Here is a 26,225-nt window from a genome sequence, read left to right as displayed (position 1 = left end):
AATGTTGAGCAAATGACCAAAGCCACAAAAGAATATTTTGGAAACAAATTAAGTCCAGCAATGGAAATTTCTGCACAAATTCAAAGGAGGAAACAGGGGGGAGGAGACTTTCACTATCTCAAGAACATAGGAGGTAAAGCGAGATGCTTTCAAAGCAGAGTACATACAAATGAAACAATCGGTATCATCGACTACGTGCCTAGCAACCACCAAAACTATGGATGCTATACTAATATCGGTCATTATCAAATACTTCTACATGTCACAGCGTGGTTTTGTGGTTTTTGTGGTTTTCGGGCGCAAAACTTCTATGGTCATTAGCGCCCAGCCCGTGACGTAGAAAACAGGAAAAAAACGAAATTTAAAATCAGCAGCAATGGAAACAAAGTCAGAAAATTTGAGAAACTAAAGGCAGAAGGAATGCTTAAAAGTCCACTATAGAAAGGGGTTGGTTGTCCCCCAAAAAAAAGCTTCAAATGACTGACGTCATTTCACTGTCACTAATAAACTGTAGAACGCGGTCAGCTGAGCGCGTGTCATCTGCTAAAATCGACGATAGATCAGGCGATAGCTGTAGATGGGAGCGTAACGGATTAAAATAGGGGCATTCAATTAAAAGGTGTCTGACCGTCCACAGCTGAGAGCAGTGGGGACAGAGTGGGGGAGGATCACCGCTTAAAAGATGTCGATGACTGAAAAGACACTGCCCTATCCGGAGTCGAGCTAAAATTACCTCCTCCCGACGACGCGTTCGGGAGGAAGAGGTCCAAGTGCAAGGAAGGGCTTTCACTTCCCGCAATTTATTGTGGGGAAGTGTTGACCAATGCACATGCCATAAATGAGTAACTTGGCGACATAAACCGCTCCGTAGATCGGTAAACGGAAGAGACTGAAGAGCAGGCCGAGGAAGAGAGACTGCAGCCTTGGCCGCTATATCGGCCGCCTCATTTCCACAGATACCAGCGTGTCCCGGGAGCCAGAGGAACGCCACTGAGACGCCCCCCAGGTGGAGCAAGCGCAGACAGTCCTGAATTCGGTGGACCAGAGGGTGCACAGGGTAAAGAGCTTGGAGACTTAGGAGAGAGCTGAGAGAATCTGAGCAGATTACGTACTGTATCCGCTGATGGCGGCAGATGTAGTGGACAGCCTGGAGAACAGCGTAAAGCTCCGCAGTATAAACCGAACACTGGTCAGGAAGCCGAAAGTGATTTGGGGTGTCGCCAACAATATAGGCACTCCCTACACCTAACGATGTTTTCGAGCCATCGGTGTAAATAAATGTGGCTTCCGTCATTTGTGCACATAGAGCAGCAAATGCCCGACGGTAAACAAGTGTAGGGGTACCATCCTTGGGAAATTGACATAGGTCTCTGAGCAAGTCGATCCGGGGACGGAGCCAAGGCGGTGCTGTACCCCAAGTTGTCAAGAAGGTTTTAGGAAAGCGGAAGGAAAGAGAATGGAGCAGTTGACGGAAGCGGACTCCCGGGGGTAGTAGGGAGGAGGAGCGGCCTGCATACCCTACATCAAAGGAGGCGTCGAAAAAAAGGTTATGGGCTGGATTAGCAGGCATGGAAGACAGGTGGCTAGCATAACGACTCAGAAGGACTGCCCGCCGATTGGACAGCGGAGATTCAGCAGTCTCAGCATAAAGGCTTTCCACAGGGCTGGTGTAAAAAGCTCCAGACACTAAACGTAATCCACGGTGGTGGATAGAGTCGAGACGCCGAAGAATAGACGGCCGAGCAGAGGAGTAGACTATGCTTCCATAATCCAATTTCGAGCGCACTAAGGCGCGATAGAGGCGGAGAAGGACCACTCGGTCCGCTCCCCAAGAGGTACCATTCAGGACACAGAGGGTGTTAAGGGAACGCAGACAGCGAGCCGAAAGATAGGAAACGTGGGAGGACCAGCAAAGTTTTCTGTCAAACATAAGACCCAAGAATTTAGCGACGTCGGAAAACGGAAGGTTGACAGGACCTAGATGTAAGGAGGGCGGAAGAAACTCCTTACGTCGCCAAAAATTAACACAAACGGTTTTACTGGGTGAGAAACGGAAGCCGGTTTCGATGCTCCACGAGTGGAGGCGATCGAGACATCCTTGAAGACGTCTTTCAAGAAGGCTGGTCCGTTGAGAGCTGTAGTAGATCGCAAAATCGTCCACAAAGAGGGAGCCCGAGACATCAGGAAGGAGACAATCCATAATTGGATTAATGGCAATGGCAAACAGTACAACACTCAGCACGGAGCCCTGGGGTACCCCGTTTTCTTGGGAGAAAGTACGGGAGAGAGTAGTGTTCACCCGCACCCTAAATGTGCGCTCTGCCATAAATTCGCGAAGAAAAAGGGGCAGCCGGCCTCTAAAGCCCCAAGAGAACAGTGTGCGGAGGATGCCTGTCCTCCAACAGGTATCGTACGCTCTCTCCAGATCAAAAAATATTGCTACCGTTTGGCGTTTCCGGAGAAAATTGTTCATGATATAAGTGGAGAGAGCAACAAGATGGTCAACAGCAGAACGATGCTTTCGGAATCCGCATTGGGCTGGTGTTAAAAGACTGCGGGACTCCAGCCACCAAGCTAAACGGTAATTCACCATACGCTCCAAAACCTTACAGACACTACTCGTGAGAGAAATGGGGCGATAAATAGAGGGGAGATGTTTGTCCTTTCCAGGTTTCGGAACGGGAATGACAATAGCTTCCCACCATCGCCTGGGAAAGGTACTGTCGGTCCAAATTCGATTATAAAGGCGAAGGAGGTAACGCAGGCTATGGGTTGATAAATGCAGCAACATTTGGACATGGATACCATCCGGTCCTGGGACGGAGGAGCGAGAAGAAGAGAGTGCATGTTGGAGTTCGCGCATGGAGAAAACAGTATTGTAGCTTTCGCGATTTTGAGAGGAGAAAGCAAGATGTCGCACTTCCGCTGCACGTTTCTTCGGGAGAAACGCCGGCGGGTAATTTGAAGAGCTCGAAATCCCAGCGAAGTGCTGACCCAATGAGTTAGAAATTGCGACGGGGTCCACTAATGTATCATGCGCGACAGTGACCCCAGATACTAGGGAGAAACTAGGCACGCCTGAGAACCGTCGAAGCCAACTCCAAACTTCCGAGGAGGGAGTGAAGTTGTTAAATGAGCTAGTAAAGAATTTCCAGCTTGCCTTCTTGCTATCGCGGATGACGCGACGGCATCGCGCACGGAGCTGCTTATATCGGATACAGTTGGACAAAGTTGGATGGTGACGGAAAATGAGAAGAGCACGTCGCCGCTCACGTATTGCGTCACGGCATGCCTCGTTCCACCAAGGGACTGGAGGGCGCCGGGGCAATTCGGAGGTGCGTGGTATTGAACGTTCCGCAGCTGTGAGAATAACGTCGGTAAAATGTGTGACCTCATCGTCGACGCTGGGAAAGCGACGGTCATCGAATGTCGCTAGAGACGAAAAAAGTGTCCAATCGGCTTGGGCAAACTTCCAGCGTCGCGAGCGCATATATGGCAGTTGAGGCTGCAGTCGAAGAACACATGGAAAGTGGTCACTCGAGTGTGTATCATCAAGGGCGAACCATTCGAAGCGCCGAGCTAGCGGAACAGTACCGACCGCAAGGTCCAAATGGGATAAATTTGCCGTGGAGGCAGACAAAAATGTGGGGACCCCAGTGTTGAGGCAGACTAAATCCGCTTGGTGGAAGACGTCTAGCAATAGTGAGCCACTTGGACAAGGATGTGGAGATCCCCAAAGCGGGTGGTGGGCATTGAAGTCCCCAACCAGCAAATAGGGGGGTGGAAGCTGATCAAGAAGATGAAGGAGATCAGCTCGTGTCATTGGTGTAGACGATGGAATGTATACCGTACAAAGAGAGAATGTGTATCCAGAAAGGGAAAGACGGACGGCGACAGCTTGGAAGGAAGTGTTTAAGGGGATTGGGTGATAATGGAGAGTATCATGGAGCAGAATCATGAGTCCTCCATGGGCTGGAGTGCCTTCAACAGAGGGGAGGTCATATCGGACGGACTGAAAATGAGGGAGAACAAAGCGGTCATGGGAACGCAGCTTTGTTTCCTGAAGACAGAAGATGACCGGCGAGTAGGATCGTAAGAGGATCGACAATTCCTCCCGACTGGCGCGAATTCCGCGGATATTCCAGTGGATAATGGACATAGGGTGAACAGAAAATGGAGGAACGTGACCAAGGGTGCTGTCAACTCAACGACTGCTCAGAGCTTGCGACCGACAGCATGGAATGGCATTCAGTCGAAGGCAGAAGATCCTGATCCATAGGTTGGTCAGGAGCAGCTCCTGCCACCAACGATCGGCCAGTTGACCAGCCACCAACAGTGCGCCTCGGCGACACAGAAGATGGCCGAGGGCGATTTCCGCCAGGTGGTGCTGTAGATGGGACACGCCTTGGCGGAGAAGGAGAGGAACTGTGTTTCTTCGTAGCCTTCTTGGAGGTATGTTTAGATGATTGAGGAACCGATGGTTGTGAAGTTGCAGTACGTAAAAACTCTTCACGAGAATGCTCTTTTTTTGAAGACTTGGCGTCTGACTTTTGGGCTCGAGATTTAGCAGAACCCGACGAAGGGTGAGCCATTGAGTGGGCAGGCGAAAGTGGTGAGGTTGAACGGGCGATCTTTGCGCTGGCCGATCTGACGACCGTGGTACTAAATGTGAGGTCGCAAGTCTGCGTGGCCGCCTCCTTTGTTGGCCGAGGAGAAGCAAGGACAGTGCTGTATTTTCCTTTCTGAGGCACGGTGGGCTGTCGACTGGCGAGTAACTTTCGAGCAGCAAAGGTCGACACCTTTTCCTTCACTCTTATTTCCTGGATCAGCTTTTCGTCCTTAAAAACAGGGCAATCTCGAGAGGAAGCAGCGTGGTCACCCATACAGATGATGCAGCGAGGGGATGGAGGTGGACAAGCACCCTCATGGGCATCCCTGCCACACGTAACACATTTGGCCGGATTGGAACAGGACTGGCTGGTGTGGTTGAACCGCTGACATCGATAGCATCGCGTAGGGTTTGGGACATAAGGGCGAACGGAAATTATCTCATAGCCTGCTTTGATTTTTGATGGGAGTTGAACTTTGTCAAATGTCAAGAAGACAGTGCGGGTTGGAATGATGTTCGAGTCAACCCTTTTCATAACCCGATGAACAGCCGTGACGCCTTGGTCAGACAGATAGTGCTGAATTTCTTCGTCAGACAATCCATCGAGGGAGCGCGTATAAACGACTCCACGCGAGGAATTTAAGGTACGGTGCGGTTCCACCCGGACAGGGAAGGTGTGGAGCAGAGAAGTACGCAGCAATTTTTGAGCCTGGAGGGCACTGTGTGTTTCTAACAACAGGGTGCCATTCCGTAATCTGGAACAAGACTTTACAGGACCCGCAATTGCGTCGACACCTTTCTGAATAATGAAAGGGTTGACCGTGGAAAAGTCGTGACCTTCGTCAGACCGAGAAACAACAAGGAACTGTGGCAACGATGGAAGAACCGTCTGTGGCTGAGACTCAGTGAACTTACGTTTGTGAGCAGACATAGTGGAAGGTGAGGAAACCATTGCGGAAGAATCCCCCATGATTACCGGCGTCTCCGATGGCGCGCTCCTCCCTTGTGGGGGCCCTCACCGAGGGCACACCCGCCTTAGGTGATTGTTCACACCTCAGGTCACACCTCCCGACAAACGGACGGAGGGACCAATCGGCACTTTCGGAAGGTATCAGCTCGGGTAATCACCCCTCCCTGGGCCTGGCCTTTACCAGGGGGTACGTACGTGTCCTACCTGTCTACCCGGGGCGGGGAATTACGCGTTACCCCGTCACCGGCTACGCATGGAAGTGCGTGGGTCGGCCTTCAGACACGCACAGGGAGGAAGAAAGAGACAGGGAAAGGAAAGAAGAGAGGTCTTAAATGCCGCAGCGGAGAAAAGGGTAAAGAGAAGAGGTAAAGAGAAGAGGTAAGGAATAGAGAAGGACGAAGAAAGATGAAGACATACAATCAAGGAAGGCGAAGAGTGCGGTACATTTACAAGTGTCCGTCTCCGGACGTAGGCACAAACCATACTCCCCAGAGGGGGAGAAAGGGAAGGAAAGAGCCAGAGGTGAGGGGGGGGGGCGAAGATGGGGGATGGGGAAGGATACGGAAAGGGAAGGTATGCAGCCCGGAAAGGAAGGAAGGCCACATTAGCTCGGGGTCCCGTGCTCGCTACACACGTATCCACAAAAGAGTTGTGGATCCCCTGGGGGGGTGTCACAGCGTATCAGCCCTATCCCCACACACAGGGCTCGTAAGGGTATATTGCCAATTCATAATCCTTCATGTAAATGTGTACAATAACTCACCAAACATGCATTCATTTTAAATGTTAATTTATTTAATATTATTTGGAAAAACAGATGAATGATCATGTATTAACACACCATCCCATTAACAAAATTACAATCATCATCATATGAAGTAATTTATTTACAAATTCTTATTGTATTAACAAAATCAAACTTAAGAGAAAAAACTTGACATGTAACACAGTTAAATTTTTGGTAGCAAAAAATGGTAAATCCAGGATGGAATGTAAGAATATTATGAAAAGGGTAGTTGCTACTCACCACACAGTGCAGGTGCTGTGTCACAGATAGGTTCAACAAATTGAGCTTTCAGCTAACGAGGCATTTGTCAAAAAAATATTTCTCATGTGCACGCACATGTAGGAACAGACATGCGCAGGCAGAGAGACAGACACACAGATATGTGCATGCAAATGGACACATGACAGGTCTCTGGCAACTGAAGCCACATTATGAGCAGCAGCACATGATGGCAGAGACAACTGGGTGGAGGTAGTGCTAGACTGGGAGCAGGGAAGGGGCCAGATTGGTAATGACAATGGCCAGTGAACGTTGAGCCCAGGAGGTTTATGTGAACGTAGGACATATTGAAGGGAGAATGACACCTCCAAATGTTAGTAAATATCAGACAATGTTGGTGGGAAATATCCAGATGGTACAGGTTGTGATGCAGTTGTTAATATGAACATTGTGTTCAGTGGCATGGTCAGCAACACGGTGGTCCAGTTATTTCTTAGCCACAGTTTGCCAGCGACCATTCATGCAGACAACCAGCTTGTCTGTGGTCATACACAGATAGAATGCAGCATGGTGGTTGCATCTTAGCTTGTAGATCACATGAGCTGTTTCAAAGGTAGTCCTTACTTTGATGGTATTGGTGATGGTTGTGATCGGACTGGAGTTGGTGGTGGTGGTGGGACAAGGTATGGGAAAAGTCTTGCATCAAGGTCTATGACAGGGATATGAGCCATGATACAGCGGGGTTGGGAGCAGGTTGGTTGGTTGGTTGGTTTGTTTAGAGGTGGGAGTAGTGAGCAAACTACGAGGTCATTGGTCCATTGGTCCTAATAAAACAATACCACAAATGTGAGAATAAAACGGATGAAACATATATCACAAAATTGAAAGAAAGAAAAAGCTACAAGAATGAAGGGAAGACAATGAACACTAAATGGAACAAAAAGAGGACAAGAAAAAAAAGACGTTAAAAACAGAAGAGAGTAAAACATGAAAGCAGATTACAGTGGCTGGCCAAACACGAGAATAAAAAGGGAAAGGCAGCCACTTTGCAATACATTAAAACCTCCACCATAAAAGCACTAGGGTGGAGGACACAGAGGGACATGCACTAAAACATAGTAGTATAAAACCCAGTCTAATGGATAAAACGTAAAACTAAAGCTGCTGTGGAGGCATTGTTGCTAACACCAAAAGCAGGGTGCTGGGAAAGTTAAAAGTCTGCCACAGAGTGGCTAAAAGTGGGCAGTCCAGCAAGAGGTGGATGACTTGTCATTTGGGAGCCACAGTGACACTGAGGTGGGTCCTTGCAACGGAGTAGGTAACCATGCATTAGCCACATATGGCCAATGCCGAGCCAGCTAGGGACAACTGACTCAATGCGAGAGGCCTGCATGGAAGACTTCCACATCTCCCAAAGCCAGAAAACCCTGCGGTGTAAGACAGAATGCTAATCAGCTTCGGAGATGCCTATCTCCAGAAGCTGTTCCCGCGTCGCCTGTTTTGCCATCCTGTCGGCAAGTTCGTTACCAGGGATTCCGATGTGTCCTGGGTCCACACAAACACCACGGAATGGTGGGACTGTTCCAGGACATGGATGGACTCCTGAATGGATGCTACCAGATAGTAGTGAGGGTAGCACTGGTTGATAGCTCGTAGGCTGCTCAATGAGTCAGTATACAGCAGAAATGACTCACCAGGGCATGAGCGGGTGTATTCAAGAGCACGAGATTTGGTCGCCAGCTCTGCAGTGAAAAACACTGCAGCTAACTGGCAAGGAGTGCTGCTCAATATGTCCTCCATGAACATATGCAAAGCCTCCGTGACCATCAGCCATTGAGCCGTTGGTGTAAACCACTTTAGAGCCCCAGAACACGTGAAGAATCTAGGGGAAGTGACAGCGGAGAGGGGTGGGGTTAATGGAGTCCTTAGGGCCTTGCAAAAGGTACAGACGAAGCTGCGGCTGAGGCGTACACCATGGAGGCATATGTGAGCGGACTGCAAGTAAGGTGGTAAAGGGAAGGACTCCAGTTCGGAGAGAAGGGACTGCACAAGAACTGCAATCGGTAGCCCCGATCTGCGCTGTCGATGCGGGAGATGGGCTGCCGCATGTGTACTCCACCAGTATGCTGGTCATCGGACTCGTCCTAAAAGCTCCTGTCGCTAGTTTAATTCCACAGTGGTGCACAGGGTTGAGTAAATGTAATGCTGAGGGCGCTGCCAAACCATAAACCACACTCCCATATTCAATTTGGAATTGGAAAAGGGCAGCAGCAGAGAGATGCAGCAGCATAGAGTCATCTGCACCCCTATTGGTGTTGCTCAGGCAATGGAGGGCTTTGAGGTGCTGCCGCACTTCTGCTTAAGCTGACAAAGATAAGGAAGCTAAGTCAATTGAGTGTCAAAAACCAGTCCTGGGAATTGATATGTCTCCACTACAGTAAGTGGATCGTCATTAAGGTAAAGTGTGGGTTCTGGATGAATGGTACGACGCTGACAGAAATACACGATGCACAACTTTTTGGCTGAAAACTGGAAGACATGGGCTAGAGCCCAAAGCTGTGCCTTGTGGATGGCTCCCTGGAGGCGCCACTCAGCAGCAACACTACTGGAGCAGAAGTTATCTGCATACAGAGAAGGTGAGGGAGGGCCCGACAGTTGCTGCTGCTGCTGCTGCTGCTGCTGCTGCTAGACCGTTAATGGCCACTAAAAATAGAGACACTCAATACAGAGCCCTCCAGGACTCCGTTCTCCTGGATATGGATGGAACTATGGGAGTCACCAACTTAGACATGGAAAGTACAGAGTGACAGGAAGTTTTGGATAAAAATCAGGAGTGATCCCTGGAGACCCCACTCATACAGTGTGGTAAGGACATGATGTTGCCAAGTCGTGTTGTATGCTTTACGCAAGTCAAAAAAGACAGCAATCAGGTGTTGCAGTCTGGAAAAGGCTGTTTGGATGGCAGACTCAATGGACACAAGATTACCAGTGGTAGAGCGACCCCAGCAGAAGCCGCCCTGACATGAAGCCAGCAAGCCACACGACTCTAGGACCCAACCCAACCGCCAACATACCATATGTTCCAGCAGCTTACAAATAACGTTGGTGAGGCTGATGGGCTTTCCACATCAAGTAGGTTTTTACTGGGTTTGAGCACCGGAATGATTGTGCTCTCCCACCATGAATAAGGTAGCAAGGAGGGAGGAGGGGGGGTGGGGGGTAGCTTCCAACAGTTCTTGTGCATTGTAGTTCTTAACAACATTCCATTATGTAGGTGATTGGGTGATTTTACAGGGCATGCAATTTTGTCCACCCCTTAACAAATGATGAAGGTATTTACTTAAACATAACTAACCATTTATGTGCCACACTAATAGTGAGGTGCAGCTGGAAGTTTCATAATTTTTTTGGATTTAATGAATTCTCATTAGCAGTACAGTGGTTGAATGAATAGATTGGTTTTGTCCCCTCATTGCAGTTTGAGCCCTAACAACTGCCAGCATCTTCGATGCTCTCCTCCTGTATTATTATTATTCTTTACTTTCTCAGATGTTAAGTCTGGTTAAAAATAGAAAGTGACGCGGACCTTGATCAAGCGTCACTTCCTTTTAACTGTATGGTATGTGTTATATTGCATTTGGAACTTTCAGGTAATTGAACATATATCAATAATTACAGATTTCTGTAGTTGTATATATAAGTTTGGATGGAACTGTATTGCATTGATGTACTGATGGATATTGTGTGGTATGACTCCTGTAGTTGATAGTATAATTGGTATGATGTCAACTTTATCCTGATGCCACATGTCTTTGACTTCCTCAGCCAGTTGGATGTATTTTTCAATTTTTTCTCCTGTTTTCTTTTGTATATTTTTGTATTGGGTATGGATATTTCGATTAGTTGTGTTAATTTCTTCTTTTTATTGGTATGATGTCCGGTTTGTTATGTGGCGTTGTTTTATCTGTTATAATGGTTCTGTTCCAGTATAATTTGCATTCATCATTCTCCAGTACATTTTGTGGTGCATACTTTTATGTGGGAACGTGTTGTTTTATAAGTGTATGTTGTAACGCATGCTGTTGATGAATTATTTTTGCTACATTGTCATGTCTTCTGGGGTATTCTGTATTTGCTAGTATTGTACATCCGCTTGTGATGTGATCTACTGTTTCTATTTGTTGTGTATAGATTCTGCATTTATCCGTTGTGGTATTGGGATCTTTAATAATATGCTTGCTGTAATACCTGGTGTTTATTGTTTGATCCTGTATTGCAATCATGAATCCTTCTGTCTCACTGTATATATTGCCTTTTCTTAGCCATATGTTGGATGCATCTTTATCGATGTGTGGCTGTGTTAGATGATACGGGTGCTTGCCATGTAGTGTTTTCTTTTTCCAATTTACTTTCTTCGTATCTGTTGATGTTACATGATCTAAAGGGTTGTAGAAGTGGTTATGAAATTGCAGTGGTGTAGCCGATGTATTTATATGAGTAATTGCCTTGTGTATTTTGCTCGTTTCTGCTCATTCTAGAAAGAATTTTCTTAAATTGTCTACCTGTCCATAATGTAGGTTTTTTATGTCGATAAATCCCCTTCCTCCTTCCTTTCTGCTTAAAGTGAATCTTTCTGTTGCTGAATGTATGTGATGTATTCTATATTTGTGGCATTGTGATCGTGTAAGTGTGTTGAGTGCTTCTAGGTCTGTGTTACTCCATTTCACTACTCCAAATGAGTAGGTCAAGATTGGTATAGCATAAGTATTTATAGCTTTTGTCTTGTTTCTTGCTGTCAGTTCTGTTTTCAGTATTTTTGTTAGTCTTTGTCTATATTTTTCTTTTAGTTCTTCTTTAATATTCGTATTATCTATTCCTATTTTTTGTCTGTATCCTAGATATTTATAGGCATCCATTTTTTCCATCGCTTCTATGCAGTCGCTGTGGTTATCCAATATGTAATCTTCTTGTTTAGTGTGTTTTCCCTTGACTATGCTATTTTTCTTACATTTGTCTGTTCCAAAAGCCATACTTATATCATTGCTGAATCCTTCTGTTATCTTTAGTAATTGGTTGATTTGTTGCTGCCAGTAGTTTTAGATCATCCATGTATAGCAAATGTGTGATTTTGTGTGGGTATGTTCCAGTAATATTGTATCCATAATTTGTATTATTTAGCATGTTGGATAGTGGGTTCAGAGCAAGGCAGAACCAGATAGGACTTAATGAGTCTCCTTGGTATATTCCACGCTTAATCTGTATTGGCTGTGATGTGATATTATTTGAATTTGTTTGGATATTAAGTGTGGTTTTCCAATTTTTCATTACTATGTTTAGGAACTTTATCAATTTAGGATCTACTTTGTATATTTCCAATATTTGTAGTAACCATGAGTGGGGTACACTATCAAAAGCTTTTTGGTAATCAATGTAGGCGTAGTGTAGCGACCTTTGTTTAGTTTTAGCTTGATATGTCACCTCTGCATCTATTATCAGTTGCTCTTTACATCCACGTGCTCCTTTGCAACAACCTTTTTGTTCTTCATTTATAATTTTGTTCTGTATTGTATGTGTCATTAATTTCTGTTTAATGACTGAAGTTAATATTTTGTATATTGTTGGTAGGCATGTTATGGGGTGATATTTAGCTGGGTTCGCTGTGTCTGCTTGATCTTTAGGTTTTAGATATGTTATTCCGTGTGTAAGTGTATCAGGGAATGTGTATGGGTCTGCAATGTAACTGTTAAATAATTTAGTTAGATGTGAATGTGTTGAGGTGAACTTCTTTAACCAGAAATTTGCTATTTTATCATTTCCAGGGGCTTTCCAATTGTGAGTAGAATTAATTGCTTGGGTGACTACATGTTGCAAAATTATCACTTCAGGCATTTGTGGTATCATCTTGTATGTGTCTGTTTCTGCTTGTATCCACCGTGCATGCCTGTTATGTTGTACCGGGTTTGACCATATGTTGCTCCAGAAGTGTTCCATGTCTGTTATGTTTGGTGGATTGTTTATTTTAATGTGTGTGTTATCTATTGTCTGGTAAAATTTCTTTTGGTTTGTGTTGAATGTTTGATTTTGTTTCCTTCTATTTTCACTTTTTTTGTATCTTCTGAGTCGTTTGGCCAATGCTTGTAATTTCTGCTTCTTTTCGTCTAATTGCTCTGTCGCTTCTTGTTGTGAGATTTTACCTAACCTTTTTCGTTTTTTTTTTCTGACATTTCATTTCTTATAAATTGTGTTAGCTGTCTGATGTCTTTTCTCAGTTTTTCTATTCTGATCTGTAGCCTGTGTTGCCATGCTGGTTTTGTGGGTTTCTTCTGTGTGTTGGTTGGTTCTGATCTCTGCCTAGTGTGTATATTTAGTGTAGTGAGTGCTCCTATATAAACCAGTAGTTGTAACTCTTCCATAGTTGTGTTTTCATTTAATTTGTTGTGTATGATTGTGTTGATAGTTTTTATTGTTGTTTCGACTTGTGGGTTATTTGGTGGTCTATGCAAGAATGGTCTAATGTCTGTATTTGTGTCTTTGTATTCTATATATGTTAGCTGAAATTTTTCTTCTATATCTAACATGTGCGTCACTTCGTGTTCTATTTGTGCTTGTTCTGGTGGCTGTCTTAAGATTTCGTTTTCCTCTGATTGTTTAATTGGTGCGTGTTGTTCTTTGTTTGTTTGCTCTGGGATGTTTGAGTCCATTACTGTATTTTCTTCTTCTTCTGATTGCACATTATTTTGTTCCAGTATTTGTTGTACTTGTTGTTTGATGTTTTCTAATTCTGACTGGGGTATCCTGTTATTTTTTATTATTACACGGATCTGATCAGCTAGTCGTTGTTCTGTTAAAAATTTTAATTCTGGGTATCTGGTAATAAATGTTGTGTATACTTGTGATCTGTATCCAGTGGTGTTGGTTCCTAGGTTTGTTGCTTGGTAATAACAGAACATGAGGTGTCTATTAACTTCATCTGACCATCTCATCCTCTGTCTTTGTTTTCCTTCTAGGGTTGTTGCAGGAAGCATATCCTGCAAAACACCTCTATTTGGATTTAAATCATTTTCCAGTTGGCTAGCAGTGTCATTACCATTGTGGGTGGGCATAGGGTTCAAGTGTCGTCCCCGACCATGACGGCGCTTGTCCGAGGCTTCTTTAGTTCTGTCCTGAACCAACTAATCACACTAAAAGGGGGGGTTAGCCCTATTAGTGGTTTGTTCTTTTCGTCGCCTTTTACGACTGGCAGAACATACCGGAGGCCTATTCTTTTCCCGGGCCTCCACGGGGATTATTATTATTATTATTATTATTATTATTATTATTATTATTATTATTATTAGTAGTAGTAGTAGTAGTAGTAGTAGTAGTAGTAGTAGTAGTATGTGTAGGGGAAATCTGAAATGATTTATTCATGAGAAAATAATGATTTGAGGAGAAAATATTCCAGTTGTTCAGAGTGTAAAAGTCTTTCAGATCTTGCTGCAATAATAAGAGTATGATCTACATTCACGACAATCAGAATTTTTACTGTTCCATAACACACGAAGTTAAATCAGATTTAATGTACAGGCGAAGTGTCAACACTGCAATTACATTTCAATAACAGCATTAATGTAAAAAAATAATAATTATTACAGTCCTTTGACATAAAAGTTCTAAGCTTAATTAATGATAATTTGCTTTCCTGCTCAGATTTTCACATCATCATTCAGAAATCTTCTGAAGAAAAGCAGCTTTCTGTACTAACAACTTTCGTAGCTTTTGTTTCAGTTGTCCTGTCTCCATGTTGTGGACTTTTTTCTCCCAGAAAATTGTAAATATTCATGCCCATATACCTGGGGTTTGTACACATAGCTTTTATCTGCGAGAGGGAACCATGAAATTCTCCTTGTTACTAGTGCTGTATTGATGTTTAAAATTACGTATATGATTAGCTCAGGGTTACTGTTTACAGAAATAATCAGTTCATAAATATACAAACAGGGGACTTCAATTTTTTTTTAATTTCTTAACAATAGGCAATGGTTTCTTTTGTTTTCGTATTACATGTATTTCTAACAAGATTTTTTAAATTTTAGTGTTAATGTTTTGCTTATGTTACACCAAAAAAATTACACCATACCTTACTCAAAACAGCTGTTGTAAACTACTTTGTCTCCATGCTAGTTGAATAAAACAATCTTCATTATGAAGGCCAGACTGTTTATTTTTTTAACATCTTTATATGTGAAGACTGGGATAAAGGTTGGTCCAGACACATTACTAAAAACTTAACACAACCTGCTTCTTTCAATTTTTGGTTTCTATGATTTATGTCAGTTTCATTTACCTTAGAGTTTTTAGCTTTAAATAGTAGTGAATATGTTTTTCTAATATTCAATTTCAATCCATTTATCTGGAACCAGTTTCCTAAACTGTCTAGAAGAATTATAACAGTTGAGGGAGTTTGTTCCAAGTCACTGCTTTTGACAAGGGCTGAAGTATCGTCGTAAACAAAGGTGTGAATTTATGTTAAGGGGCAAGTCATTTGCATAGCATAGAAATAAAACTGGACCCAGAAATAAACCTTGTGGACCACTTTGCAAAATAATTCAGAGAAAGAATCTCACTTGCCTGATGACTTAACTACCCATTGTTTTCTGTTTGTGAGATCTGGCAAACCACTATAAAGCACAACCTACACTTCTGTATCTTTCTATTTTATAGAAGAGCAAGTGATTGTTTACACAATCAAATGCTTTTGTGAGGTCACAGAATAATCCTGCGACTTTTCTTGACTTGTCTAACGTGGAATTGATTTTTTCACAAATTCATTAATGGCCCCAGCTGTGATTTTACCTTTGTGATTGTCATTGATTATCTGAAATTATGTTTGCTTTTTCTATAAACTTTTTCATTTTGTATTCCCATCACTTTTTCAAGTATTTCTGAAAGTATTGCAATAGAGATGGGGTGGTAGTTACCCACATTTTATCTTGAGCCTTTTTTTTAGTGAAGTTTTTACCTCTGTATACTTTAGGTGTCTGGAAATTGACATCTTCCAAATGATATATTAATTGAGCAAGTGGGTAGGGGAGAGCTATTATCCTGGTAGCTGCTGTAACTACTTTGGTAGCTAGGCCTATGCCCTACAGAATTTGTTTTTAATTTTAATATAGTTTTCTCTACAGCTGTGATTGAAATTTTCAACTTTAAATGATTTTTCTACCTTATGACAAATATAGATTTTTTTGTATAAGCATCTACATCTGTTTTTGATACATTTACAAAAAATATTGAATTATTCTGAACAGGATATGTTAATTTTACTCCCCACATTAATTCTGGAGATATCTTTGCTATTAGTTCTAATTCCCAGTTCTGATTTTACAATAGACCACATTTTTCATTTGTGTTCATAAGCCGAGAGGTAATTATTATTAGCCATTTCTTATGCTGTTATCAGCATCTTTTTCAAATATGGTTTTATGTCATTTGACATAATGAAAATAGGGTCTTTGTTCTATTTCAGTTATTCGTGCAACTGTCTTTCCCCACTGGAGATTTCTATTCCATCAGTGATACAATTTAGTTTAACACTTTTGTGTGGCATACTCTGAGAAGAAATATGTAATTAAATACGTTAATAATTTTTCTAAAATATCTTAAAATAAGCTGAGATTGTGATATCTTTAACTTGCCACTCCACTACTACTAATTTAGAGGAACAATTTAAAAATTTTAACAATAAAATGTCTTGCTATAACTTTCTAGTACTTGGTCCATCTGCATCAGTTATTTCAATAAAGAGATTGGTCTGAAAGTCTCAAGTAAACACATAGCTTCCTTGCATCATTGAATTTATAATTAGGTAAGATATTATCAATACAGGCTCCCGTATTTTGATTTTGTGTGTTTTGACTTCCATGAAATTTACCTTTAAACAAAATTTTACAGTTAAGTTCATAAACTGAGTTACTGGTTGCAATTGTATATTTATATTTAAATCAGCAGCTATTAAAACCCTTTTCTTTTTCTTCCTGCTGAATTTCTATAGGAGAACCATTAACATCAGTAAAAATTTTGTTACCTCTATATCTGGGATTCTGCATGTTGATACAGTAATAATATTTTGTCTTTTTCTGATTCAGATGCACAGCTTTCAAATACACCTTTATTTAGATAACTGAAATCATCTTTCACTTTATATTCTATTAAATTATTTAGAAGTACGCATAAGCCTCCATGAGTACTATTAGTGCTACAAAAACTTGAGGCTATACATAAATTTTGTAGCTTATTGAAAATTGTTATACTGTCTTTTGTGAGCCAATGCTCATGACAAAATATTTTTCCATTCTGAAATTAAAATCTGTAGTTCATAAATTTTGTTCACTCCATTATGTTTGGTTGCACCTAAGCCATTTATGTTCAAGTGGTTGGAGAAACCACTTGTACAGTGTTCTTTGTAAAATTGTCAAACACTTTTCTGTCTTTTTATTTACACTTTTTTGTAGAACTGGTTGAGAACTTGCACTGTCTTCAACAAAACATTTTTTGTTTGTCTCTGCTTTAGGTTCACTGACACAAAAAAGATCTTTTAAGTGTAATGATGATTGATTCAAAAAGTTGATCAAAGAAGTCCTTGGATGGATGTTCTATCAATCCTTGAAATTTCACAGTTTCACAAAATGAAATCAAAAGAACAGGCTACACAGTGTAAAACAAATGCTCTCTTCGGATTATGTTAGTGTTGGAGCTGAAGGTGCATTTGCTGGACTTCACTATCAACTAGAGTGTTGTTAATTACCACTGGGTTCATCACAGATAAGAAATAAATTACTGTGACACTGTAGAAGTTAATGTCATGCATGAGTCCAAGGTCCCGATTTTCTTCATATGGCCAAAAGAAAGAGATGACATACTTTATTCCCATGATGAAATTGTGAATATAGTTCCTGGCTGCAGCAGGGGACTATAAATTTGACAGTTGAAAATTTTGGTTATTTTGTGTCACAATACTGTAATGTTAACAAATTACTTGTGTATTTTCTTTGATAAAACAAAGAAGTATTCACAATGTTCCACATGACAACAGTGTCCCACCACAAGTGTCCCATACATGATGTATTTTGGGTAAGTAGCTAATATGTAGTTATTAAAAAATTCTAATACAATAAAAAGTTCTTATGCTCAGGAGTTTTTAAGTGCAATCAAGAAAAAACTTTTTCATGTCAAGTGACCACATCCAACACACAGTAATTTCCTTCAGTATTTCATGCATCACAAACATTCTAAACATAAATTATTGTAAACAACAGTTGTCTCTAGGTAATTTTCAGCTGCATGCTAACTGGTTGTTACATTTAGTTTTTGAATCAGAAAAATAAAGTCTTAAATAAATCAAAATATCACATGTCACACACCTGTGGAATGCTCTCTAGTTATTTCATTCTATTGCATTAAAATTTACTTTTTACTTCTTTCCATAACCCAGAAAGCACCTTAACATCCACTGAATATTACTGATGTAATGAAAAAGTTACGACTAGTATTACTGCAAAACAACTAACGCTAGAATGCAGAATATAAGAGAATAAAAACTTACCTGTTTTCTTGAGAGCTTAGTTGTGGCAAGTCTTGACAGAATTTGAATGGGAAGACTATCCATGCTGTAAGATTGTAAAGCCCTTTTTGGTAGCAAAAATGTGAAGTGTGATACGTAAGATATATTTTGCTTCCATGATTCAGGATATTCATTTTCTATTTTATCCTCTAAAACCAGTTTTGCAATGTGGTATTCAAATAACTGAAAATAATAAACAACATCTAAGTACAATTAATTTTCCTCTGAGTAATGCATTCCCTAGTATACATTCAAACAAACTGACATTGTATTTATATAATCTAATTTTTTTTTATTACACATTAGTAGTATGGAATTGGGTTAGATTTTAGTACTAGTGCCAGGAAATACCACTATGACTTTTCTGTCATTTTCATCTGTTGGTAATAGAGCATTTCTGCCAGTAAAACTAAATAGAAGTATCAGATGTCTAGTGAACAAAAGATCTTTTATTGGGCTGGACAAAAAGGAAACTTATGTTTAAGAAACTAGAAACAGTTTTCTAAAAAAGGAAATTTTTAAAATTCTGGAAGACTATTTTATTTTATTTACCATGGTTACAAAAGTGTCTCACAAATTGACTTTTCCAACGTCATAAGTACCCCAGCAAAAATTACTTCAATTTTTGGAAGTCTTTTGTGAATTTTAACTCTTGTGTTAAGTACCATTTTGGTATGTGTTGACTTTGGTCATTAAGTTTTGTTTTGTCCGGTTAAAGTGATCACAAGTATCAGTTTTTTATAACATATGACATGCTGTCCTTACGTGTTACATTTTAAAGAATAAAATGTTTCTAAAATGTCCATGCAAAAAGAAAAAATACCAGTGACCTTAAACTGTGCTTTACACAAACAGGTTTGCATTCAAACATGGTTCTATTGGATCTTTTCTGCAGTTTGGCTGTTGATAGCTTCAACATTTCCCAGAAATGTGACCCCATGTTTAAGGTGAGAATGAAAGCAACACAATATGCACTCTTTACTGTTTTCTCATTACATAGTAAAGATTTTAGTAAACAAATTTGCAATTTTGCGTTAAGGCACACAGTATGTGCATTCCATTTTACATTGCTTTGCAGCCATAATCCTATTGACATGGTTTTTCTACTATCACCAAGCAATTCATCATTTAGAGCACTAAATGGAATGTACATATTGTTTGGAACATTATCACAATGTAGTGCAACAGCTTTTTCCTATTCATTAAAAGCCAATCATTCTTTGTCACATTGCTAAGTTGTTTTGTGATAGTTGTGCTGATTGTAATTCTTTCTTTCTTCTCCTTTCAGGAAATTGTGGGGCCATGTACAAACATGATTTTTATGAGCATGTTTAAGTTTAGATTGTAAATGTACGAAATGAACAGATGTGGAACAATAACAATCCTTGAATGATGTATTTAGATTCTGCTCTGTTAAGTGTTCAGAACTAGTTTTAAAGTTGACAGTATGCATGATGCTCAATGCTCATTTACAATAACTCAGGGAGGCGCTGATTCAGCTGTTTAACAGCAATGAAATATAGTCTTCAACTTGTGATGGTGGAATCTGATGATACTCTACGTCAAAAGCTTTCAATTGGTCAATGAATATTTCTATTTCTGGTTTTGTGTCCATCAGGATTGGTACACAACTAACGCACTCAAAGATAGTATCTGACTCTCAAAGCGTTCTTAAAAACATTCAGTACAGTCGATGGAACAAAACAACCAACAGTTATATCTTGGATGTGATATCTGAATATATTCGCAGCACACGCACAGGCTGGACGATCCATTTGTTGTGGGTACCTTCCCACTCTGGTATCCTCTATAATGATGAAGTTGATGCATTAGCCAAACAAGCGACAACCTTAGGCACCGTCCTGGATCTGCACCTTCCTTATACAGACTACTTATGTGAAGTCAAGAATCACGCAAGACAACATTGGCAGGAAATGTGGAACATTTCTCAACAGACAAAAGGTGGTTATTAAGCAGTGCTACAACCTCGGACTCCTTCACAACCATGGTTCATGAGGACACATCTGGACCGATCCACGACTTCTACCATCAGAAGACTCTGCTTCAATCATGCCTCTTTCCCACAACATCTACATTGGATCAATGTTTACAGTTCACCAGCATGTGAGTGTGATCCTGAGTCAGAAGTTGATGTCAACCACATCTTATTTATGTGCCCCAAATTTGACCGTGAATGGTTGGCCTTTCTGAAGACATTTCTGCGTATGGGCTACCATCTTCCTCAATCAGCTTCTTCTCTTGTGTGTATTAAAGACGTTCGTCTATATAAAGTGATAGTTAATTTCATCAAGAGTACTGGTTACAATCTGTAGGTTTTAATGGTGTACGTAAACTATAAATATGGTTATCACTGTTAGCATTCAACCGCGATTCTTATACATATATTTTAACAACCCGTTTCAAGAGACAATGCTCTCATCTGGTTGTAAAGTCTATGTCATGAAATTAAACGGACTAAAAAGACAAAATACCATCACAAATAGTTGGGAAGTCCATAGAGTAAAACAGAATTAAAAGTATATTGGACTGTGGGTCCTCGTCTTACATTGAAGTTGTTGACAAGTCAATGGCCGTCCCATAGCTACCAAGTATAACGACAACTGCTACCTCGATTCAATAATGGATTATATTACAACAAAAAAAAAAAAAACAAAAAAAATTATGTCTGGCTGATGAAGATATTTCAAAATTGGTGTGAATTGTAAGACAAGACACTTAATTATTTTCCAATTCAATTCAATTTTTAAAACATTATGTACAAAACTAACAGTTAAGCTTTTTATTCCCTGTAAATATGCATTTCTGTATTTGTTTATTCAATTATGTGTACATTGTCACTATGTGTTGCCGATGGCTAAATTGAGTACACACTCAAAGGAAAGATAGGGAGGGAGGGCGGGGGGGGGGGGGGGGGGGGGGGGGGGGGGGAGACCTCAAATGGCACTTATGGACTTTCTGAATGTATTTTGTTCATTACAAAATGCTTTGTTTTTACTCAAAGAATTCCATAAATTTCTCATACACAACTTCTTCTAATATTGTTGAAATGCTAGAGGAAATTGTGATAGGTCTGTAGTTTATATTATTACCCACAGTTTTCTTATATACTGACCATCACACAAAGCAATATCTAATACATGATTTGTAATTATCTATTTAATCAAAGTAGCACTTTATCTTGTATTTGTGAGCAAACAAACTTATTTTTTTATTGCAATTGCCTCAATTTTTCTTTCCCATGCAACCTGGAAAATGTCACTGGAGGTTTTTTATGTACTTGTTGCTCTTTGTGTTGTCCTTTCAACCATGTGTGTGTATGGTCTTTCTATGATTAGTGTTATCAGATTTGTGCAGCAAATATGGGATTAAGATCTGACAATGCTGCAAAAGCTGCTGCTTTGGTGGAAGATGCATTATGTTGCAGAAGAGTTTACTACAACTTTCACAATTTCAGAACTCTTAGAAGGTACTGCAAAACTTATGGCTACCCAGGGAAACCAGTATCAGGCCCAACAAGACTAACATTAGCAAGAGATTACAACTTCTTATAACTTCCAAGTTCTCTGCATCTGTCACACCAGACAGACTTCAGAAAGTTAAAGGGGTCAGTGTCAGAAAAATCATTTGAAGCAGACTGGGAGAAAAGCATCTTCAATCCAAAAAACATGCAATCACTTGATGGTAGAGTGGATCTGGAGAAGTCCTCAAGAAAATATTCCCTTGGACATTCTCATCTAGGACACCTTTCCACAGTGGTTCTTTGACCATGTGTGCACGAATCATGACTGAATGATGTATTTGATCTTTGTGGAGTATGGGAGCCTTACAGCATACTGCAAAATGGATTTGGTGTTAATGGAGCATGGGGGCCTTACACCACACTGATATATGGACAAAATCCTTTTGAAGCATAATGTGCCTTTCACTCCATTTACAGGTAATGGTTTTGCACTTATGCATGTCATGCCTGCCCAAATGTACAATTCTCACAAGAATTATTGGGTGAAGTGGAGATTCATGCTACAGCTTGGTCTGGTTGAAGACGGATTTGAATTCTACTCAGCATGCATGGGGCCAGCTGGGGAGAAGGGCCTGTCAGTGCTATTGAGAGGTCTTACAGAAGATCCTCCTGCACGAAAGGGAGATGACCCAAGAGGACATTTCAGCATTAATCAGGAGCATGCCTAAAGGTTGGATGCAGTGACTGATTTCCAAGGAAGTAATGCACATTTTTGAAGAGGTGAAGAGAGGTCTGAAGTAAAGTATTAAGTGCAGAAAACCAGAACAGAAGTGCATAACCTTCATGAGCTGCCACAAAAGCTTAGTTGAAGTGTGACTCCATTCATGTTAGTTTCACACCTCTGGTTTAATTTATTCATCATATTGTTAGATAACTAGATGGGATTGTACTGTAATATTTAATGACAAATAGTAGATTAGTGTCAAAAGTGACATATTGAAAATAAGGTAAAAATTTTAATTGCATCATATTGCTCATGTCTATTATGTGGTCTCCATACACCTTTAGCAAGCATTGATCAATTTCAATTAGTACATTTTCTTCAGCAGTGAGGAATTCACACATTGCTCTTTTATACACTTGTCCATATCAGAGTATTTTGGAGAATTCCTCTGCTGGCATCACCTACCACAGAACAATGAAACCACCAGCAACTGAAAGAGGAAGGTTCAAGCATTAGCAGTACACTACTGACATCTGGTGCGGACATTCAAAGTCACCACGATGAAATAGGCATTACTTTTGGAACAACCCTCATATGTACTTACCACTGTGCTTCATTTTTGCTGTTATTACTTTTCTTAGCATTTTGAAATACTTTTTCAGTTTGTCTGAATTTATGATCTGCTCTTAACAGAAGTTTACATGCACAGGATTGTTAACATTGTGTAAAATTTTTAATGACAAATATAATATGCTGCAATTACTATACTTATTTCTAGTACAGGATTGTTTCTTACACTATTGTTTGTGTTAACATTATATGGGCATTTCTGGATGAACCAGTGCTTGAGTCAAAAGCATCCCCTGTCAACATCTTAACTTCATTTAGCATCAAACAATGAAAGCAGCTCTTTCAACATAGAGGCTTTCTGCTGTTAAAGTTAATCCATTAACCATGTGCACTTCTTTAGAGCCCTTCACCATGGGTGTGAATTTCCATTTCATTAGTGACCTTAGTATCTATCAGTAGTGGACTTTAATGTATGCTGTTATCTGGTTTTATGCAGGTAATTTTCAACAATTATTAGAAATATTGCTAATTAGAAGGTGTTGGAAATGACAAATCCACATTATTATTTCTAGTTGTTGCAACCATGGTGCTACAGAGAAGTTCATCTTAGAATTAGGTATATCTGACCATTCAGCCCTTTGTCTCATTGCCAAATTTAGATGAAACTAACAGTGAAACGAGTCAGGAACCTCAGCCAGCACAATGTGAATACATTTGTCTCAAGACTAAATGAAACATACTGGTTTTTCAGCAAGTGGTACTCAGTAAACACAAACTACAATGCTTTAATATCAGAATTCATAAGTGTTTTCAATGAATGCTTTTGCTTCATAACAGCATGTGACAAAAACTGTAAATAGAACTCATGGATAACTAAAGGCATCAGGATCTCTAGTATTAGGAAGAGGAAACTGCACATGCAAGCAAAGAACAACCATGATGCAGAGTTTGCCAACTATGTAAACAAATACAAAAGAATATTTGAAGCTGAAGTATGTGGAAGTTCAACCTATCCAGAAAAAGGGCAAACAAGAGGAGATAGGAAATTCTCACCCAGTATCAATACTACCAATTATTTCAAAAATATTTGAGTGAGTAGTATGTAACTAACTAGAAAAATATAACATATTACATAACATTATTCTTAATAATCAGTATGGATTTATGAAGGGCTGAATCACTGTGCATGCTATTAATGAACTAATCACTAAAATAAGCAAATGCCTTGATAACAAGGAGATTGTATCTGGTATCTGCCGTGATCTCAGTAAGGCATTTGATATGGTAAACCATAAGCCACTGATCCTCAAATTAGCTTCTTATGGCTTCCATGAAAAAACTTTAAATTACTTCAAGTCTTATTTCAAAAATAGGAAACGGAGGGAAGTTATACAAGATAAGGGCGAAAAAACTTTCTCTAGTTGGAAGGAAATGCAAGCAGGTGTACCCAGCGGTCCATACTCACACTCCACCAAACAGTGTTCATCTCTCCCCCCTCCCTCCAGATGGCACATTCTGGCCAAAGATACTCAAGTTGGCGGTCATATGCATTTACATTAAGTAGCAATCTATTTTTCATACATTGTTGACATTCCTACATTGAGTTTCCATTGTCTAAAATTATCACAATGAGGAAACCTATAAAATGATACTCATTCACTCCCACATCAATTGCATTGATCCACACAAACATTCTCTCTCACAGGCCGTAATAGAACGGAGAAGGGTGAAAGGTTCTATTCCTGGGATTAAAACAGAAGTAAAACCACAGAAGAGCTAAAAGAAAATCTCACTGGCTGACTACTTACAAAAAACATGGGTGAACCAGTCACTCGGTTAGCACATTAGAAACTTATCCTTAATATTTTTGGAAGTAAGTTCGAAATGTCACAAAATGCCTATTGGCTCCTAAGTGGCCACAAAAGCCTTAATTTTGTATGTCACAAAATCTTAAAATTGTAATCAAATTTGTTTCAGACCCACTTAAAAGAGCCAATCAACCAGCAAATTTGCCACTGCCCTCTGGTCTGAAAATTAAAGTCTAGTGAAATGTGGTGCAGAGTGATCTATGTGCCATGAGCACCATACATTGAAGGATCTCTTGGTGGAACAAATAGCCATGCATCAGAGGACTGATCTATGAAAAGATGAGTACGTAAGACCTCTTCCTGCCTTCATGGGCAAAAGAAGGTATACAACAGGCACATACTGTATTTTGCTAAGTGCAGGTTATTATCAGTCACTTCCATAAAATGAGCAGGTGTACACAACCCAGTCCCCAAGACCAGTGGCTAAGACACTTTATGGTATTTAGTGTCTTCTGGGTTCAGGCTTTCTGGTGTATCAAGCATGACAGTTTGGAGTCATATCCCTCATAGGCAAGTCAGGTAAATTGGGGGAAAAAACCTACCTCTGCACTGCAGGTTGCAACTGACAGATCACAGTTGGAACACTGCAGGAGGAACAGAAAACAAAAATCATCCACAAGTAAGGAGCACTGTACAAGACACCTTAACTGTATGAGATATAGTTTATGGCTATGGGTGAAGAGGGTAACACTTAAATCACTGCCCTGTGGATCATCATTCCCCTGTTCAAAATGATCTGATAGCACAGCACCAATTCAGGAACTAAAAAAGCATACAGGGAGGACTGTATGGAGATGATGAGGTGGCCATGGAAGCCCCAAGAATACTTTGTCTCCAAGTAGTATTATAAGCCTCACTGATATCCAAGAATAACCAAACAGAATGATGTTTACCTAGGAAAACTTGCTGAATAGTCACCTATAGTATGGTCAGGTTGTCAATAGTGGACCAAAATCACCAGGAGCCACACAGAGTGGCTAAGGAGTTACCTCATCTCCAACAACCAGACCACATGACGGTTAACCATTTACTCCAGGGTCTTTCCCACACAGCTCATTGAGGTGATGTTCTGGGGCATGTGTGTTTCTTTCCTGGTTTGAGGACAGGTATGATCTGTCACAAGGCACCTAAGACCCATGCAGCTACCCTGTGCGGCACACTGCTTTCTGAGATGGCAAGAAGAAAAAATGAATTTGGTTATTTCTGTATGTTGGATTAATTTAGGGTTAAACCAGTGCTCAGAAATGCTTATTACTGAGATATCCTTTAGCTGATGTTAGTAGCATTAATTTCATTGATATCATCTACATCTACATCTATACTCCGCGAGCCACCTTACGGTGTGTGGCGGAGGGTACTTATTGTACCACTATCTGATCCCCCCTTCCCTGTTCC

At 40.6% G+C, this 26,225-nt stretch overlaps 1 protein-coding gene across 1 annotated transcript in view; it reads right to left on the bottom strand.

Moving 5' to 3' along the window:
* Window positions 1–18,232, bottom strand: part of LOC126458290 (uncharacterized) — a 148,663-nt gene extending 130,431 nt beyond the window's left edge. The window contains exon 1 of the mRNA XM_050095261.1: window positions 18,170–18,232. Coding sequence (XP_049951218.1) covers window positions 18,170–18,232 — 63 coding nt within the window. The remainder of the gene's footprint in view (window positions 1–18,169) is intronic.
* Window positions 18,233–26,225: the final 7,993 nt, after the last annotated feature.

The sequence above is a fragment of the Schistocerca serialis genome, chromosome 1, assembly GCF_023864345.2.
Source record: "Schistocerca serialis cubense isolate TAMUIC-IGC-003099 chromosome 1, iqSchSeri2.2, whole genome shotgun sequence".
NCBI classification, from domain to species: domain Eukaryota; kingdom Metazoa; phylum Arthropoda; class Insecta; order Orthoptera; family Acrididae; genus Schistocerca; species Schistocerca serialis.
Note: the sequence above shows the minus strand (reverse complement) of the source record. Positions and strands in the feature narration are given on the sequence as shown.